At 32.4% G+C, this 21,833-nt stretch overlaps 1 protein-coding gene across 1 annotated transcript; it reads left to right on the forward strand.

The window, feature by feature from the left end:
• Positions 1-503: 503 nt before the first annotated feature.
• Positions 504-20,595, forward strand: LOC120636012 (rho GTPase-activating protein 1-like). Its single transcript, XM_039907232.1, has 9 exons — positions 504-631; positions 713-832; positions 2,036-2,145; positions 10,488-10,645; positions 10,737-11,054; positions 11,676-11,914; positions 12,487-12,687; positions 12,812-12,918; positions 13,659-20,595. Exons 1-9 carry the CDS (start codon positions 574-576, stop codon positions 13,827-13,829), a joined length of 1,482 nt encoding a protein of 493 aa, XP_039763166.1. The 5' UTR covers positions 504-573; the 3' UTR covers positions 13,830-20,595.
• Positions 20,596-21,833: the final 1,238 nt, after the last annotated feature.

The raw sequence follows: 21,833 nt of genomic DNA on the forward strand, positions 1-21,833 counted from the left end.
ACTCTCCTTACCTGTACCCTCCATAGACCAAAGTAAATAAAATGGTGACAAATACCGATATAGTTCATTCATCTTAAATTGACGCCTTTGTTTATTCTCTGTATACGTTGGCAGCACTGGAGCATTCAATATTGCAAAGGACGTTAAGAACTTAATTAAGATTACGGCTTCAAATTTTAGGGCCCATTTATTTATTTGGGTTTTATTTTATGATTACAGCTAAATAACATTATTTCATAGACCATTCAATTATTTCCACCAATCTGAACTGGGCCTGCAGCGTGGGGGACTACGGCCTAAGCCTTTCTCACTGTGGGAGGAGACCCGTGCCCTGTAATGGGTTGATATGAATGATGATGATGATTATTTTATTTACTAAAGATATAATTTTTGGGCAAAAATATCATAGTATTATTTTTCCATAGACAATAATTTACAGAGAATACATTAAATACCTCTCTGTGGTTATACTATAAAAAAACGTTGGAAGGACGTAGATTATTCATAGGCAGCGAACGTAAAATAAATTTTAATACATACACAAAAATCTTAACGCCTCCGTTGGTAACAAAAATGGATGGAATGGAATCAGAATATCAACCTAAACCGAGTCCAATAAGAGCTTTTCAAGGTAAACAAAATGATGTTCAAAGTCGTTTAAATAATTGAAGTACCTACGCATTTTACAAATTTATTTGTTTCTCTGACATAGTTCTGCATGCAAGTTCTCAAGAGGCTGAAGAAGCGAACACAAGCCTCTCGGATTATCACGATTATGAACCGAGGTTGGAGTTCGATGATTCAGAGCTGATGGCCGCTTCTACATACCTGAGTAAGCTGTTTAACACAATAAACACAACAACATCCTTGAGAAGTTGGTTCCATTTGATAACTTTTCTTTATCAACCCATTACCAACCCACTACATGCGCATGGGATATAATTTATTGTATCTAAAGTCAAATTTAATTACTAGGCTGGGAACAATATTTTCTTGTGGATTGATAGATAGACCATTCTTAAGAAATTGGTAAAATTTATTGGGTAAAGGGGCTTTGTATTTAAAAATGAGTGCAATATTTGATTTTAAAAAATGATTTATTTTTTGTTATTTCATTCATTCAAAGAGCTCTAAGTCTACTGTGACTGTATAAATTCTATCTTATAATCTTTAATGTGAAATTTTGTTGACTGAGGGAAAACCCTAGAAAGTTCAGGGAGGAGGGTTCATAAGAGGCAACTTTTTTCCTAACAGACTTTATTTCTGACTATTTTAAAATGCCTTTGTATAGTTCAAGATATATATTTTATCATTTAGATTAATGTGAAAAACAATAGGTTAACTTATAGGAATTATGGGCCAATAGTAGAGTGTTTTGTGTTATACAAGCACTCCATGAAGCAAATTCATTTCAACTCACAATAATACTATTCTTAATTAAATTTGTATGAGTCCTAGTTTCTTTTAATTCACTGAGCATCTACTGTATATGGACATAACATATACTTTTTGCATAATAATTGCTCTTTGAGTGTGAACATTTAAGTTGTGATCAAACTTCTTTTGATGTGTTTCAAAGAGAATTCAGTAATTATTTCAGTAATTTTAAACTAAATTTAAATTTTTTACATTTGTTATGTTCAATATTTAATACAATTATTGTTTCATCCAGCAGCCAATGATCAAAAAATGCCCCAAATCAGCCAAGTTCTGCTCTCATTCTTTAGATAACATGAGTTACAGTTGCTATAAGACACATAAAAAGCATATACTAATGTTGGCTTCGGCGGTAAGAGAGTTGTTAAAGCTTGGTTTATAAAGCACTCAGGCTGCAAAGTTAAAATTATTATTATTTTTTAAATTTATCAAACATATAAATTGTACTTATTTCGTATACAAAACCTATGAAACTGCCAATCCTATTATGTAAAGAATACTTGACAATTATCATCAATATTTAAATAATAATCAATTAAAATAAATCTAATTTTATATTATGAAATTAATTTATTTACTATTTGTTTTATAATTTCAGCTACTCTGCCACCTGATACAGAAGATTATCTAAAACGATCAACTAGCGATGGTACTATTGAAGAAAACTTTGAGGATGCTCTTGCAGGAGCAACGGAAGTATACACTGAGGTACTTTTAATTTCGTATTTGTAGCGTAGGTAAATAATAGTAAAGGAATATTGTTTCCATCTTAAGCACATCTTAAAATATGACTAGTTTTCGGGAGTCGCTGGATTGTGTAGTTATACCGCATACTTGTAAATGGCATTTGAACTTACACATTATTGTGATGTTTAAAAAAAAATCAGTTCTGTTTTCAAAAACACTTTTTGTACCAACTCTACATGTCTTTAGAATATACCAAAGAACAATACACATGGATTTAGTCAAACTGGGAAACCTTGGTAACGTTCCAAAGTAGTTACTGTCGAGTTATTTTCGAAAACCTGTGGTGGTACTGGTGCCCTTAAAAGTTATTTACTATTTTTGTAGTGTTTACATATCTGCATTTGCATTTCAGCCTCACTAAAGTTAAATAGTCTATCTTTTAATTTTATATGCTAAATTTATTTATTTAAGTAATAATACATATAGATGGAAATAATAATTACAAACTAAAATTAATATTTATAATAAATATAAGCCGTCTAACTGTTCACTTATGGGCATGGTACTTATTATTATTATTTTATATTACTTAATTTAAATAAGAATTCCTAATATAAATTAGTCATCTTAAAAGTTACAATTTAGGAAGAAAATTTTGTGTGAGTGCTACTTTTGCACGCCAAATTAGCTAAAAGAAGATCGGGGGGTATCAATAGGCAATCGTTCGTTAAATAAAACGATTGTATTTTTGAGAAATTATATTTATTTTAAATTTTAAATCAACAAATAAAACTTAAAAATAGTCGTATTTTGAATTGGTAGTCTTATTATTACCGTCATCACTGTGTAAGTACCTACATTACCGACAGCGTTCTTTCCACGATTACTTTATTTTTATTTTAAGAAAACTGAGAAAGATTTGAAAGGGTAAAGAAGTATTTAAAACTAATGACCCTCTAAAAAGTAAATCGGAGAAATTGCAGTAATTCCTTTGCCATTTTATATATTTTATTTGAAGTAATGTATAATGCGATACTAAACACCACCAATATGATTTTTGATCCATTTCCATTATTTAGAAGATTTTAAAAAGCAATCTGTTCACTTGATCGCTTTATTAACACTCGGACCACGTCACGCGGTTTGATAAGAACGTTTACGCGGCATTTTAAAGAATATGTTTTTGGGGACATATAACGCTGTAACACACTATTTTGATTCCCTATTGATTAGCTGTTTTACACTATTCTATAGGTGCATTGTCTCTGTATCTATACCTTTGTATACCAAGATCTGTGCGGAGCTTCATCTCTGAATATTTGTCCTGCAGATTTCTGAGATTCTAATTTAAGAACTGAATGTAAATTGTTTGTTTAGATTTATAAAACTTAGGGGTTATTAATAAAACTTTGTTATGAAGTCACTAGAAAAGACTGTTGTAAACAGTGAAAATGTGTACCCGCTTCAACTAAATTGCAGTCATCTATGCTATCAAATTCAAATTCAAAAATTCTTCATGCATGCCTATCAGGCACTTATGAAGTGTTCATCATAAAACTTTACATTATTGTGAGGTGACAGGGAACTATACTCGCTAACTTATTACTTGAAGTTAATGACTTTAAATTTAAAAATAAAGATTTATAAACAAGTCATTCAATCTTTACATAACACACATAATAACAATATAAGACTGGTTACAATTATTGAGTCCCATAATTTCAAAGGAGTCAATATCAAATCTCTTAAAAATGACCTCAAAATCTGGCATTGACCCCTAACTTGGCAGTAATTAGAGCAGAATACTCAGATAATGATGATTATGGCATTGCAATAATATTATATTAATATTAACAGTGCCTTACAAAAAAAACAATGTGTATTGCATTTAAATCTTATGTGTTTTTTGTTGCGTTTGTTTTTTTTGTTGTGTCGCATGTGGTTAAATTGTCATTTTTACGGTAAATGTTTTCTTTCACGTTGTTCACGTTCTTAATGGCATAGCATGGGCAATTCTTCAACAGCACTTATAGCGCTTCAGTAAGTGTTTCAATATCTAATCTTGACTTCTTTAATTGGTTTTTTGACTTTAATAATCCATGTATTTACCTAAACATTGTAAACTGACCAAATTTTTTTTTTCAGTCACCTGACTATGGATGCAATGGAAAATTTACCCAATACCAGTTACAACAAGCTTATATTATAAATGCTGTGTTTTAAATAAAAACTTAATTTTCCAATATAGGCAATACATAGAATAGACGATGCTGATGCTTTTTTCAAAGAAGATTGTATGGTGGTGTTTTCAAAAACGAAACAAGAAAGCAATGAAGTTTTTAAATATTGGATAGAAGCAGGCGTTACTTTGCGGAAATCCATGATATATTATCAAAATTAAGCTTAATTTGCTATACTCTGCGAAAAGCAGGAGAATCTGTGTGGTGTAATTTATAATTTCTTCAATCCTTATACTCCACACCAAACAGATCTTCGGCAATATACCCTCCTGCTTTTCGCGGAGTATAGCAAATTAAGCTTAATTTTGATAATTTTGATAATGAAGTTTTTTGTATGGAGGCTGGCTTACCTATCTTCTGACATTTTGATTTTATTACGAAATCGCAGTCACCCATAATTTGAATTTAAAGAAACAAACAAAAAATAATCTTTGACAAAAAGTCTTTAGTGTCACATTTCAGAGATATAGGCTGCTAAATAAGTTAAATTTGAAGAAAATCGGATTTTAAAAACAAAACATTTGAACGGCCCATCGCATAACGATAACACTTTTAGTCCATGGCTGGTAAGAGCGGCAATACAATCGCGTCACTAAATAAACAGTTTTGTTTTTTTTATATTTTACTAGACAACGTAAGCGTGGTCGAAATTATATTATAGAACATGACGTTCTATAGTATCATTTCGATCACGCTTTAGTAATTGTTTGGTTGGGAAACGTAGGTACAATTGATGCTGTGCTCAAATCATTATGTGCTTAATGTGACGAGTGGCGCCATTAAAATGCCGCTTATGATCCTCCGGTCACTGTTTTAGATAGTTTGCTTGAATTAGCACAGGACGCTGATTTTATATTGTGCATATAGTATATAAAATCAATAAAAAACAAATTTACTAATCTCGTGAGCAAAGTTTCGGCTTCTCTTTCGGAAGAACGAATTTGATCGCCGGCACGCGCGTCTTATTATTCGCAGTTGTATGCGTTTTTAATTCAAGCAATCTAGTATCACTTGCTTCACTGTGAGGGGAACCATATTAAATGGTGATAACTTCGTTCGCCGACTTAAACCTAAAGCTACGAGGGTTCCAATCGCGCCCTGGTCTAAAAAGAGCCCACAACACACTTAGCCGGGTAATTTTTTTTTGTTATCACCATCTCACAGTAAAGTTATATTAAGTTATGAAGCCCCAACCAAGCTTTTTTATCGTTTAAGTAATGCTTAATATTATAATAGGATTTTTAAAATCCATCATGAGAGCTCTTCATAATGGTCTAAATTGTCAAGGACATGTGGAGTCTACTAATCCACACTTTTCCAGGTTGGATTAGTAGACTTCACTACGTCTAAACCCTTCTTTTTCTGAGAGGAGCCCCGTGCTTGTGTTGAGCTGGCAATTGGTTGATGTTGAATAGTTATTCATATCATATAATTAAAAGTAAAGTCAATTTTGTCGATATGTCTTCTGAGTTGAATCTTTAATAATATTTTTGGTTTCTGTAATCCCTTAAAAGCTGACGTAATTAAAGATATTACTCATTAACTTTATAGACAGTTTGACTGACCGACTTTAGCCAGAGTGGTCAATCTCCAGAGAGATTTTCCAACTACGCGGAAATATTATATAGTACATAAATGTGTGCTCAAACATAGGTGATCTCTCACTCTCATCGCAGTTAATTTCTGAACCAAGAATTTGGTACTATGAATTTATATTACTATTTGGTCATTGGCTGGACTTTGCAATATGGCATTTCATTAAGTATTATTTTTATTATATATTTCTTTTTCTTCTTGTTATGTGGCATTTAATTTCTTATCAAAAGTAAAAAAAAAGCCATGGGCCAAAAGTGTCGTTATGCGATGGGATGCTGGAATGTTTTGTTTTTAAACGCGGATGTGGGTCTTAGAAGTAAGTAGAATTAATTATGACTTCGAAGGATTAATTTTTTTCAATGCTTATCTTCGAAATGTGAAGCACAACTTACACTTACACAATTTTAATTACTACTATAGTGTGTTTGGTTTGAATAATAAAACCAAACACACTATGTTCAGTTTACACGTAGTTATAAGCTAAAACCCTCAAGAAAACCTCAAGATGCTCTCACAACAAATTCCTATTTCAAAAAAAAAAAAATATATTAAAATTACTACTAATATGTGTTTTTATTTCATATATATATGGAAATTTATAACAGTTATTATGTTTTCAGGATTATGATTATAGGCCTTCTGTGAAAGTTTAAGCCGAATGATCTGCTAATAGTCTAAAAGTATCAAATCTTCAGTGTAGTGTCTTCTTCACTTATTATACTTGCAAAAGAATCCCCATTAGCAAGATATCTTAGCTGATTGCAAGTTAATTGCATCAAAGCCATTTTTAGTATTGTTTGCAGTGGCCTTGCTAGTAATTTCAGGTTCAAAGGTCAACGATATTCGTGTGAATTCTTAATTACAAACAATGGATCTGATTGTGGCCCAGAAAAATTATATTTTTGTACGTTGTCGCTTTGCTTCCCCAAAAATGCTTTGCTTTTGTCAATTTTCGGATCTTTTTGTACTTTAATAAAAGTAAGGATGGTGAGTTCACCAATAATAAATATAAAAAAATATATATAAAATAATAGGACCCCTTATAATAATTAAAAAAATATCATTATAACTATACTATACTATACTTTTAGGTAACTCAAAGCTGTAGACCGTAGAACACACTCAAAGCGCATTATTTTCTTACATAAAAAAACTAGTATTTACAAAAGTAATGGTAAAAATATATATTCTTTACGTATTTGTATCATAAGTAACTATCAAGAATTGCCATTTATAACCAGGTAGCCCGGTGAACTTCGAACCACGTTAAGAACGCCGTCTATTTAAAATATAATTTCTAAGTGGCAATTTCCACAAGATTGTATTTATTTAACCACAATGTTGACAAGTACCTGTCTTTCGGCAAAAAAATGTCTTGTCACAGACGCGTCCAAGAACGGGTTGCTTTATTTTTCTGAAAAGTCTTGCATTGTTACTGTGTTACATGATCGTGTACCTATAGCAGTGCATCAAAATTATATAAGGATATTAGTGCGTATTGGGGCAAGCAAGGAATTCGGCACCTTCTCTGAGATCACGATTAAGCTGGTCCGCAATTCTGCCGAAACACTAAATTATCATAACTCACATAACGTGTACAACTATCTTAATACCCCCTTTAACTATTCTCCTAACCTTTCACCTTGCGACTTTATTCCATAACAGGAAGGAAAATTAAAGTTTAAAAGCTTTGAGTAGGTCCTGACTGCTTATACTTATAACTTTGAAATTCCTGACATGACTAAGTAAAATTGGAAAAAAATTGGTAATTGAAAATCAAGATTGCCTACTCTAAAATAAGAAAATGTGTTCACTACATTTTATTACTTTTGAGTACTTTATTGGCATGTCTCTCGTTATTTAAGCATACAAATAAAGCAAAGGAATGATAAATTGCAAGCTTACGCTAAACATCTACCTAAATAATTCTCAAATTTAAAATGTATTTATAGACAAATAGGTCTATTTACAGACACGTGAAACGGGCGTACCTATTTCTCCATGATACCTAATGGCGTGATAGTTATTGTTTTCTACATCTTCAAACTATATAAATCAAAGACCAAAAAACTTAGCCGAGTTTTGCTGTTGATATGAGTAATTGACCATCTCTCAAATCACTTAAAACTAAGTTTCAGCTTAGAGCAATTAATTGCCAAGCCTTTTAATTGTTTATGTAATCCCATTACGCCATAATAGGATTTTTAAACAAGCTTATATATAATAAGCAATAATTTTTCTTCGTCATATAGGTTTTATAAATAATACATGCTATTTGAACACAACATTGATATTTGAAATCGGCGCATTAAAAATTGAAACCTGCGTCATCACTCGCTATCGCCGAACCGGTAATCAATATTGCAATCTAGGTCTCGAGCCCCTGTCAAAACGCATTCAGGCTGCGTACCTCTAAAGGTGCAGGTCCTATTCTTACGCCGGTATGTTGCTTAAATAAATGATAACATTATGAATAATATCAGTGATTGTGGTGATTAAGTGATTTTGGTGAGCAGTAACATTACCGCGGTGTTTACAATATCGTTTAAATTTTTATTTTATTTCATTCAATGAATAAAACCATCCCGTGTGATCCCGAGAGATTTTTTTGTTATTAAGTGATACCGGGAACTTTATCAGTTAGGAAGCATTTGTGGTAAGTCTTATAGTGCATAAGTAGCTTTATTTTTACCGCGCTTTACTGAGCATCTTTTCAAATATTTTAAGTTTGCAATAAATTAAAACAGTAACTATCATTAATTTATAATGCCCGTTAATTTTTATGTAAGGCAGTAATGGTTAGAAAAAAGATCGCGATACGTAAAAAAATATTGAGTATCGTTTTTGATATTTCTGTTGTTTTATGTCTACTTGTATTACAAAAATCATTTATTATTTTAAAATTATAATATTATTTTAAAACTACATTAAACGTATAATTTTCTATATTAAATTTATCATAAATCACAGTGATTAATACATTAAGGAAACCTTTGCATGCTACGAGAGAAGTAAAATTTTAAGCAAAAAACTTAATAACATAAAAACTTAGTAAGGAAATATTAAAAAAGGAAAAAATTGTGAAAATATTCATTTTTCATAATGATCTTTGATCCTTAATACCACCCCAAATCACGGTCTTCCAGTTCGTATTCATTTGAAAATCGTCGGTACCGTAAATTTCTTTTCAAATAATAAAGTAAACAATCGCTCGGTGCCCATTCTTTACTTTTTGGTAGTCTATTTGAGCAAAACCTGTTTATTTCAAGTCCACAAGAAAAACCCTATCGCAATACAGAAACGATGTTGCAGTACTATTCTGGATCTCCTACATACGCTCGAAATGCAATGCAGAAGCAATGTCGCGCGATTGTCTAACGCGCAGTACATAAACGAAGCGCAGAACATCGTTGAGAGTTGGAAGCAATGTAGAAACGTTACAGCGAGCTGTATCGTTGCAACATCGCGCTAGGTTTGGATTTTAAAGGGATCTCCTACGCTCAAACGCGATGTAGAAACGATATCGCTGGATTGTCGAACGCGCAGTACATAAACGAAGCGCAGAACATCGTTGAAAGCGATGTAGTTACGATGCAGCGGCGAGATGGCTAATTCGCCGATGCTAAAAGTATCCGGTTATTAGTCTTCATTTAAACTTACATCACAAATCAATACTTATTTTTAACATCGCGTGTGTTCTCCGTTCGGTTTGGGATCTTGAAAAGTATACACAACTAACTAAGCCTATGATATAAATACAGTAATTCATATATTTGCATTAGGTCTAATGCTAAGAACAATGAATAGGTTTAATGTAAGTTGTTTTGTTTTTGTTTTTAAAGCATCCCGTACCGTGACGTGTTGCATTTAATTTTGGCGTCGTTCTACTGATATTTTAAAGTTGCGTATTCTTGTAGATAAATCGGTGGTTTTTAAAAACAAAAATTTCAAATACTTAATAAATAGAATAAAATATCTTAAAAGAACGGTTTTGCTTTGGTGTTCTTAAATATTTTTAACTCGCGATAAGTTAACTAAATGAAATGTCCGATTGGAATGAATTAAAAAATATTTTACGGCTATACATAGTTACCCTTGATAATAAAACTATTTATTTTAATTAGAATTAATACTGCGATACTAATGTAACTGACTTTTGTTTCTACTAGCGATCTAATAACATTTTAGAATACTAAAGCTTCTAACGCGACCAAGATTAAGATTATCTTCTCTCGCGGACTTTTTTGTAGGTAATAATGAGTAGGTACTTCAATCATGTAGTGCAAGCCAAGTAATGGCATTTCATAGGCAAAACTTTGCTACATTATTGCAATTTTCTTAAGGAAATCCTGTTTTTTTGTTAATGAATTAAATACTATGTTACTTTGTGATAGTTTTGCTTGTTTGTTTGCGAAGAAATGGTTAAATTAGGTCAAGCACTTTAGGAGCCTATTGCAGACTGAATCTTTTCTCTCTCTAATATTAGTATAGATAAAGCAGGGACGTGAGAAATAATTTTTGTCTTAGATCGCTGATTCATCACTGGACTATGACTGCTTTGCTGAACTTGCGGAAACAGGCTTTGTGGAAGTTGTCGGCGACGATGAGATTGGTCGCCGCATCATCATAATATCAGCGTGTCATATGCCACCCAGTAAGGACGTTCACCCAGATATCTTATTGAGGTAGTAAACTTTTCTATTAATCAATTTTCTTCTACTGATTACATATTATGTCGATGAAGCTACCTGCACTGAAATAATTTCTTTGTTACAGATACATTACATCAACTTTGGACAAATTTGTGAAACAAGACTATAGTGTTGTGTATCTTCATTATGGACTAACTAGTAAAAATAAACCTCCTCTTTCGTGGCTGTGGAAAGCTTATAAAGCTTTCGACAGGAATTTCAAAAAGAATCTCAAGGCACTTTACTTAGTGCATCCAACGAACTTAATTCGAATCGTATGGCAAATGCTAAGACCAGCTATAAGTGTTAAATTCGGAAAAAAAGTAATGTACGTTAATTATTTACATGAACTACAGCAACACTTGGATCTTGACAAACTGTGCATTCCTGAACAAGTGCTTGAGTAAGTGCTGGTTTTTTTTTTCGTTAATGTCATGAAATACCTAACTAACCTCCAACGTTTAATAGAGTATTCATGTTACTGGAACTTTTATGAAAAATATATCAACAAGAGCCCCTCTCTTGGATCGTGGAACTCTTTTTAAAATACCTATGTCCAGCACGTGGACGTGAATCGGTTGAAGTGATGCTTATGATAATGATTCGCCATATTTAACATTGCGAAACATACATGCGAGTTTTACTTAGTTTGTTAAAGTAATAAACTAAAATACGATAATATTGTAAATAAATATATAAATATGCTACGACAAAGCACACATCGCCATCTAGTCCCAAAGTAAGCGTAGCTTGTGTTATGGGAACTAAGGTGACTGTTGAATATTTTTTTTATGAATAACTTACATAAATACTTATAATATACAGATAAACACCCAGACACTGAAAAACATTCATGCTCATCACACAAACATTTCCCAGTTGTGGTAATCGAACCCACGGCGTTGGACTCAGAAAGCAGGGTCGCTGCCCACTGCGCCAATCGGCCATCAAATGTGAAGTTAAATTAATAAGTACCTAATGACTCTATATTTGTTTAAAATTTTATATAGTGCTCTTTGTATAGGTACGATAAGGTGCTGCTATCTAAAAACCCAAGGGCTGCTGCTATGGCAAGACAAATGGGGCAGACTTCACTAAATTCATCAAATACAAACCCAGCAATGAATCCCGAAAGCCTATCCCCGCCCGCCACGCAACAGTTCGGCGTTTCGCTGCAGTTCATCAAAGAAAACAACGTCAACATGATTGACTCCGTACCACCCGTAATCAGACAGTGTGTCGATTATTTGTCGCAACCTGAAGGTGAGTTAAAATAAATCGTTTCTGCCTTTCCAGAATTGCTAATTTTAATAGAACTTTAATAGAACGGATCTTATTGTAGCCTTTATGAACAGTGTTTATTTGTAAAATCGACTTTAAATTGCGGATAAATCAACAAAAAAAAACAAATATTTAAAAAGCCATCTACAAATTGAGATAGGTTTGTGTACGTATTACATAATCGTGATCGTTAATTTAGTATTTTCTGAAGTTTGCCCGACTTATACAAGTTTTATTTTAACATTCCGACATCTGAATTAGGCATGAGCTTACCCAGTTTCTGGTCTAGAAAATGTGATTTTTATAGGTCAGGTCGTCCGTGGCTGTTTTGTGATTTTTTTTTGAGGGCCCTCAATAATCGATACTAAAGCCAAAACTGTATTTTTTTTTTTTTCATTTTTGTCTGTCTGTCTTGTCTGTATCTTGGCCACCATACATTTTCTGCTATATTTCCTGGGTACGCCCATGGTAGTAGGTGACCTAAAGGAATTATGAACTGAATATGAAAAATGTATAATTGTAACACTAACGACATGATTGTTTATAACTGGCAGCCCTGGAGACTGAAGGGATATTCCGGAGGTCAGCGAACATTACGGTGATCAAGGAACTGCAGAGAGCGTGCAACAAGGGCGAGCCAATATCGTTCAGAGATGACCCGCACAATGCTGCGGTGCTCATGAAGACCTTCCTCAGAGATTTGGAAGAGCCATTGCTGACTTTTGAACTGTTCGATGACATATTAAAATTTCAGAGTAAGATATATACTTTAAATTCTTTCTTATTACATCAGTCATTATAGACGTACATTCAAAGGATCTAATTATAAATTAATTGATAAATTTTGTCACCGTACTAACTATTTCTTTTTTTTTGCAGCTTGGTCGAACAGTGAGAAACCTCAAAAGGTTAAGTTGCTAATTTTGGAAAGGCTGCCACTGGATAATTATCGATTGCTGAAATACATATTTCAATTCTTACATAAGGTACGAATATTTTAAACTTTAGTTATACAAATGCTTTTCGTATCGTTTTTTTGTTGCTTGCCTACGTTCCACCAGTTTATTTATATTCCAGGTCATGTTTATCTAGGTCATGTATTTCGGGATGCAGAGTTCGAATCCAAGCTCATCCTCCTCTAAGTTTTTTAATTTATGTCCGTTTTAAGTAATTAAGATGTCACTTGCTTCATCGGTGAAGGAAAACATCGTGAGGAAACCTGCATGCCTGAGAGTTCTGCATAATGTTCTCAAATTTGTGTGGAGTCCACCAATCCACACTGGGCCAGCGTGGTGGACTATGACAACCTTAACCCCTTCTCCTTGTGGGAAGAGACCCGTGCCTAGGTGTAGTGGGCCGGTAATGGGTTGATATGATGATGATGACGATGATACAGATGAACACCCAGACACTGAAAAACATTCATGTTCATCACACAAACTTTACCAGTTGTGAGAATCAACCCACAGCCTTGGACTTAGAAAGCAGGGTCGCTGACCACTGCGCCATCGGCCGTCAAACATAATTAATTATGTGAATGTATAAGTTCACTATTTTAGCAATTCTTTGTTTCTCGAATGCCTTCCCGTCCCGTATAAGTCACCTTAGGAATTGATGAAGTTAAATAACACATCAACGGTTATTATTGAATTTCTCGCATTAACAATAACTGTGATTCTTTGGACTACAATGGCAACTGGTTGATACCGTTCACGTTTTTCCACAGGTGCAGGACAGGAGCTGTGTCAACAAAATGACATGCAGCAACCTAGCTGTCGTTTTCGGTCCAAACCTGGCCTGGCCAGCTGTCGGGCAAATGACACTGCATATGATTGCACCAGTTAATGCTTTCACAGATTTTATCCTTGAAAATCAGAAAACCATATTTTTTATATAAACACTTAAATAACTGTTATGCAGGAAGACTTTTTGATTATGTCCAAATAATAAGAAGACCTTTGGCGAAAATTACAAAACATGCCATTTCGTTTGATGTCAATCAGTAGTAATATATTGAGATATTTGTTACTACGTATAATTTATGTTTCAAAAACACTGCCATACGCTGTGTTTTTTTCCATTTCCAGTATGTTTACGAATGTATTATAGTCAACTTTCTATATATACATTTGTCACATACAAAAATTATTTGGCTACTTTACACAATAATCAATATACCACGGGCATGGTAGAACAACACGAAGTCTACCTGAAATCCTCATCTACATTCTCGGTAGCTGGAGAACGTCAAGAATGTTCGACGTACAACAAGCGGCAAGTCACCGACACAAGTGGCAAGCGGCCCAGCAAGAAAGATACCGTTATTTCTCTTTCTCTTTTTGCTCAGCTCCTTAGGGTCGTAGCATTATGTTGAATAGTCTATAACCTAATGAAGCTTTAAGCAATACGAAATATTTCGTAGTACAGGGACTACACTGAGAAACCTCACTGTATTAAATACTCTTTCGGGATAAAAACATTGCCGTAACTTATTTAAAAAAAATACTTAATGCCTAGAAAAAGATTTGGACATCGATTAAAAAGTCTTCCTCTATAAAAATAAATTATTATTTATTGATTTGGGAATGGCCAACCTCTGGCTCCAATACGTGCTATATGCAAGTAGGGACATTGCCATGACAACATAATATGTATGACAAAATTTGAGAAGAGATTTAAGGGTTTATTTAAAGTTTCTATGACGTGAATAGGGAAAATTATACGGGTTTTTTTTTTCTTATATTAACTCGTCTTCGTACATTAGCAAATTTGGGGATATTTATTAGTTACTTTAACTATTGGTATTGAATTTTCTAATAACCATTTGGAATTTTTATCAATAACATAGTGGCAGAGTAAATATCACCAAGTTTCTTCTACAAATGTGTTTCTGCGAGTCATAATAGAGTTAACTATAAAAATTTAGTGTTATGTTTCATTAAAATACATAGGAAGGTGTGAAACATAGTCCTTGATGAATCTCCGTCTATTATCCATAAACTACTTTCAGATAAGTGGATTTCTATAAACATTATTTCGATTTTATCAAATTAAAGAGTTCCCGTTTGCATTCCTTCACCGCCTCGTGATCCCTGTTATCGATTAACCTATAGACGAATCACGGTGTCTGTACAGAGACCTCATTAACTGAAAATGTGATGAATGGAAAGAAAAGAAAAATACAATCAAATATTTAAATAATAACTAAAAGGTTCGCAGAAACACTTTTAGGTAGACAGCAAATATTTGTTTATGGGCACGAATGGCCGCCATGGTTTGTCATTTTTATCTTAAGAGAATGATTTTTTTTACTCTGTAAAGAAAGTTGAATGCCAAATACGTTAATATACAAATTACGAAATTTTACCTGAGAGAATAAGTGCAAATATATATTAATTGTTTTTTTTTAATTATTATTATTATAATTAGTTCATAATTACTGTGCTGCACTTGAAATTACTAAAACACAAACGCTATACGAATGCAAACATTGCTAGTGCCTAAGTAAGTACTGCATGCTTCGTGTGCATCTGTCAAAGCAACAATTATTCACTATTCGAGATTTGATCATGTAGAATGTTAGATTTTAATGATATATATATATCTATTTGTGTCTAAGTGTCAATTAATCTTAAGAGTCTTATTGTCTATATTTGTCTATTGATGTAACATACAGGATGTTTAATAAGTTGGTCCGCATTATAAAATTTCTGTAACTTTGATACTTACTTTCTGAGCATTATACAAAGACCAGTTCTTACAGTATTTAACGAGAAACACCTGAAACTTTTGAACCTTTTAATCCAGTTAAAGAAACGTATACTACAAATTACCTTCGAATGCTAATATTTATTTCTTTTTACATGTTAATTAACAACAATTCAACGTTTATTACTACCATTCTGCACCTATCCCTAAGCCTCCAATCATACTTACTTCATATACTGACTGAGTAGTTTCGATACTAGAAATTTAAAACATAGTGAAAGTAAGGTGAAAACTATCTATTTTTTGACTTACAAAACATCCTGTAGATTTAAAATAGTACCTATATAAAGTTTAATAAATGTTATAATGTTCTATAAAATATACTTTGTAAATATGTATTTTTTTTCTAAAGGATTATTTGCAAACATGTGTTGCACACTGTCGTGATACTTCGAATACTATTAATGTAAGACTTTTTCTGTAAATGTTTACAAAGCCAAATATTTTCCACGACTTTATATATCCACGAGTTAATAATATGGATATTACTTCAATGATTCATTCCATTCGAACGGTTTAAACGTACATTATTTTCTTTAACAGAACTTAAAAAATATAACTTAAGTTCGTTACCACAGGCCATTTTGGTAACTATATGAAAATAAATAATTATATATTATTGACCCTCAGAACCAATTTGCAACCTTTCGACCGCTTTCAGAAAACGAACTACAGTATATAGCGAAGATGTCGTACAGGCATAAAAGGAAAACATAAAAGACTGCAGAATTAATGTGTCTCATATTAAAAAAAGGCTTATTTAATATCTGTTTTAAAGATTTTATAGAAATTTTTAAATTAAATGTACCTAAGTTTCTTACTTTGCACTCAGAATATGACTATATTTCTTAATATTGTTTTTATTTTAATAAGAACCAAACAGTATTCTTATTTTCTCACAATAATGATTTTGCAGACCAATAGAATATTGGTCGGGTCACGCTTGCCAGACGTGTTTGTGATCGCAGTAGATAGCTGATCTACCGCCAGCATGCAGCAGATAATGACGAACTTGTTTAGGGCGGCGCAATATTCATATTATTTACCCGTATATACAAGGCTGTTTATGAAGGTGGTACTAGTAAACTACCCGTAAAGGTATCACTAACGATCTAGAGAATCGGTATTAATGACAGGACCATCATCGTTTTGCTTAATGTAAACACAGCTGATAATATGGTTTGTCACTGCATAACTTTGCATAGTTATATATCTAAAAGTATTATTTATCGGCTCTAATACCCCCTTTCCAACTAGCCTTGTATATTATATAATATTTTATTGGCATACTCTTTAATAGATTATACACAAACATAGAAAATTAGGTACCTACTTGGAAAATTGGAACGTACACTTTGCAATTTTTCCTTTCGTTTGTATTTTTAGGTAATAGCTTTAATATAAATATATTAATGTTCACTCAGAATACGATTCAAATAAAAATCACATGGGTACTGGGTACGCATTTAAATAAATTTTAAGTGAACTAACTAACTAGAAACTGTTTGACGACATCAAATACTACGAATAAAAACTAAAAGTAACTAACATTTTGACTAAAATAACACTAACAAAATAATCATTATAAAAATAAAATTCGGTAGAGACTAAATAAATCACAACTGCTTTTATTTAAAACATATCACAACATAAAAACATTATCAAATGTTTTAATTGATTACCACAATTTTTTATTAATCCTTACAGTTGCTTGGCCTATAATACAACAGGTGGGTAATGATACAAAAATTTCTACACCTATTCGTTCACACACCCCGAGGTTTTTATCTTATGTCCATACTATCCGGAGTTGACCCTGGAGAATACTAGAAGAGATGGTTCATGGAAAACAAGTTTTCTGTTTTACCGCTTTCTTATTTTATTTCTGAGCTTATGTGGTTCCCTACTCTATTGCTAAAGGAATACTTTCATGGTAGTTATATTCTAAATACATATTTTTAAAAATAAGAAAAGTTTAAATATCTTAATGTTAGAAATGGTGTTAGGCTAATGATAGAACGGCACCTCACCAGATGCCATGCCTACCGAGTTAAAATTAATCGTAGCGTTTTACCATAAACAAACGAGCCTTTGCGGCGCGTTTCTGGGTACTTAGTGTGATATTTTCTACCTAAAGTAGTAAAAGTAAGTGAAAGTTTACTACGATTAGTATGGAAACCAAAGAGCGCCATCTAGTAAGAGCACCTAGTGTTGTAACTAGATCTAAATAAAATAAATCTCACACTAAGTACACTGATGGTGAAGGTTGAACACACCTGACCCTTCATAAATGCACTTGGGCACCGAACACGTAAGGCGTTTACACGTAGTGTAGGGTGGGGTGTTGCTTAGGTTTTAAAAGATATTTACTTACATGTTTACCAAATTTAACCAAGGGATGATTTTAATATATATATGTGTTTGATGTATTAGATTAGTGTGGCGTAAATAGTGTTGATATTTCCCATAGCTGGAAATAAATTTCTAGTACACGGGCGAATTGTGTATCGGCTACATTCTATCTCATTTAGTATTTATGTGGATGGGCTCATAGAACATACGGGACAGCAATGAGAGCGATGTTTTGAACGAAATGGGTATGAAATGTAATTATGGCAAAACAATCAATTAATTAAAAAAAACCTAAATTCTCTTTTGTGAAGGTTCAACTCGATCGCATTTATTAATATATAAAACGACAACGACTTCGCTAACATACTTATACTTTTATTGATTGCGCTCGTTTAGCTTTGATTCTATTTGTAAAATAATACTCAACCTTTACTCTTACCGCATCAAGTAGTAACTGTGCTGTCAGGATTTATTTTTGCTCCTATGTTAACGTATTCTCAGTTTACTTATTTTTTATATAAACATTGAAGTAAATAAATGTTGCAGTTCTTTTGGCAAATAAAAAAATATTAAATACCACAACTTTTTTGCCCATTCCCTGTTCCCGATTACTCCCGATTCCCGATTATACTTAAATTAAAAACTACACCAGAATTATTAGTTCGAGTATTAACTATTCCATCTAAGTCTAGCTATTAATGATTATAGTTTTATATGTTAGAAAAATTACAAAATGTTTTACGACTACATATATGTTACATTAAATGGATATTAAATGTAATTTAATGTTTAAATTTTATATATAGAGTCTATCTGATTTAACGCCATTTACATATATATCTATCACACTACATACTTAAGACATTAGCAAAGATTAAATACTTAAAGCAGGGAACACTTCAAACTTTTATAGATATTGGTGCCAATTCTTTTGTAAATGATTCTCTAAATTAAACGATATGACTTAAAGGAAGTCTTAAATAGTGCTATCTTTCTTCTTCTGGGTGTGTGCGTTGTTTTTCCCAGATGTTTTGGGTAGTTATATTCTTAATTATATTGTATGTATTTTTATTTCGTTTAATTTAAACATATTGTACACCTTTTGTAGTCGTACCTTTCATATTCTTATGTCTTTTTACGCTTTTAGTTGCCTGGAATAGATCGCTATGTATCAACAAGGCCAACAAATTGTACCCTCTATCTAACTTGCTCTGTGTATTTTATTATATATATTTTTTATTGTTTCGTTCATTCACACCTTTATTCATCCTTATCCAGCAGATACAGCAAAACTCTTGGACCTTTCAATTTAGTTTAGAGATTTGTGTTTAACAGTATCGACAACATCGTATTCGTTAGATAAAATGTAGGTATCAGGTGCTTCAGAAATTAGTTAAAACTCTTAGACCAATACTTGCGTAAATCTAGTATCCTAACACTAAATTTTCCACTTTTTTAAGTAAGTTTACTAGTGGTTTAAGGCATCACGTTATAATTATATTTTGTCTTTAATACTAATATTTAGTTTTTTGTTATTAAAATAAGCTATACCTACATATTTAATGACATGGAACAACCATCAACAAAACGTAATTAACAGTTACAGATAATTGAAAAACATGTAAAATCCGGAAGTAGTGGGTTTAGAGTTTTTAGGAACTTCCCTTGCTGAGTCAACTTTTTCCCTTAAAACATCTAAAGGTAAATGAGACGTATGCTATTTGATAAATCTTAAAACTTTCCCTGACGCCCATCCCAAACACGATTATTGAATTATAATAATTTAAATTAAATGTTTGAAACTGCACAAGATATATTTAAAATATAGCTGAATGTCACTTTTTCACTTGATTTTTATGTAGCACCTTTTAAGCACTGAGCATTGGTAAATGTAAGGAATTGCGTTGCAGGATTTGAAAACTTATCGGAGGTACCTTTAGAGTTTGGCAGTTTTTTTTTATAGATAAAGGGGTTAGTCTTATGGTTTTTGAATCTAAAAAAAAGAATCGTTTGAATAGGCGGGTTCCTTAATAAATACTTACAACAATCGCACTTGTAAACTGGGCTATATTTTTAATGGGGGCTTAAACTCAATAAAACTCAATAAAAAAATAACTAACTATCTCTATTTTCACATAGAGCTAGTTAGTTGTTATTTTCATTATTCTGATCTAATGGTGTTAATAATATTAGTTCTCAGAAACAAAGGCCAGGATTATAATATTATACGCGCCTTGTTATGACGCACTCTTCTTGGATTTTTATTGTTATCACCATCTATCTGTCAATCTGCCAATGGAACTTAAAACTACAAGTATAGTGAGAGCAATTCATTCCTAAGTTTTTTTTTATTAATTTTACTCTTTAGGTTATCTTTTTAATGTGAAAGGAGAAGTATTGTTTTGAAATGATAAGGTTACGTTTAATGAAGTTGGAAGGACATCTTTAAGATATAATATTATTGTCACCAAAATCAATTGAAAAATAGTATCAATGTAAAAATAGCTGTAGTATTTGAGGAAAATAAATATTAGTAATTAATATCATGGTGTTTTTATTCCTACATAATCCTTCGAATGTTTTCATTTCTTTAAAAACACGCAATCAATGTGTGGGTTCAATATTGATAGTAAAAGTTTTACTAACACTTTTGACGTTTTTTTCTCTAGACATGCAAGGAATATATAGTAGTATTATAATCATATAGTCACCAGATTCGAATCCTGCTTTTATGGCTAAAGAAACCCTGAGGAAAACGGCATATCTGGGTTAGTAGGTAGGAGAAACTGGGTTAGTAGGTACCCGCCACCTCACATTTGAAAGGGGAGTAATATGTGACTAGACTTTACTTATTAATTTTTCAAGGAAAATAAGCAGTGCTATTACACTTAAGAGTAATGCCTCATTTTTTTATCACATAAACCAATGAAGTTTTCACAACTTAGTTATACATAAACGTTAACATTAACCACAAATTGCTTAGCAATTAGCGGTAAATTACCAAAAAACTTTATATTGCCAAAATTATTTTCCTAAAATGCCAATTTTGACATACATATTTAAGTACATTACCGCAGAAATGTACACTAATATCATAATACTGAAGAGTTTGTTTGATTGAACGCGCTAATCTCGGGAACTACGGAAACTGTGGAAAAATCTTTTTTTGTTGGTTAGATAGATGTTGTTGAGGAAGGCATAATATATAAAATCACGCTACGACCAGGAGTAAAGCAGCAACGTAAACTTTTGCAAAAACGGGAAAGAATATTTTGAGAGTTTCCGATATGTAAACGATTAAAGTTACGCAAAAATGATGTAGGTATGACTGAATGGTTCCGCTTTGTACGTTCTAAATAAAAGACCGGGGCAGTATTTGAATATCTGCAAAGGTTGACTGATACGCAGAATCATCGCAGGGAACCGCAAGTTTTAAATAGTTTGATAATTCGAAAGTAACTTTGAATCTGCCTTATTTCATCATTTGATAGCAAATAACCTAATGCTTGACTTGCTATCTCACATGCCCCCGTAATCGTAATATATTACAACACATAAGTAAATGATATCATACACTACACATATTTTGTATAGAGTTAACAGGAAGACGCCGTTATCAAAACGGTACGACAAGACACATAATACGGGCTTCTTGTGCGTAGGTATACAAGCAGGGAACTGTTCGAAAAAATGAAGGGTTCATAAGCAGTTCATTTAAATAATAGAGATACCTACCTGCATTATTTAATACACGCCAAATCATCTTCAAATTGCTTTGCAG

Source organism: Pararge aegeria, chromosome Z (assembly GCF_905163445.1).
Source record: "Pararge aegeria chromosome Z, ilParAegt1.1, whole genome shotgun sequence".
In the NCBI taxonomy this organism is placed as follows: domain Eukaryota; kingdom Metazoa; phylum Arthropoda; class Insecta; order Lepidoptera; family Nymphalidae; genus Pararge; species Pararge aegeria.

What these genes read in the sequence shown, in the direction of transcription:
- LOC120636012 (XM_039907232.1), top strand. Translation starts at nt 574, where the DNA reads ATGGATGGAATGGAATCAGAATATCAACCTAAACCGAGTCCAATAAGA. An exon ending in GGCCGCTTCTACATACCTGA is followed by an intron (nt 833 to 2,035) that starts GTAAGCTGTTTA and finishes TTATAATTTCAG; the next exon opens with CTACTCTGCCACCTGATACA. An exon ending in TATTTCAATTCTTACATAAG is followed by an intron (nt 12,919 to 13,658) that starts GTACGAATATTT and finishes GTTTTTCCACAG; the next exon opens with GTGCAGGACAGGAGCTGTGT.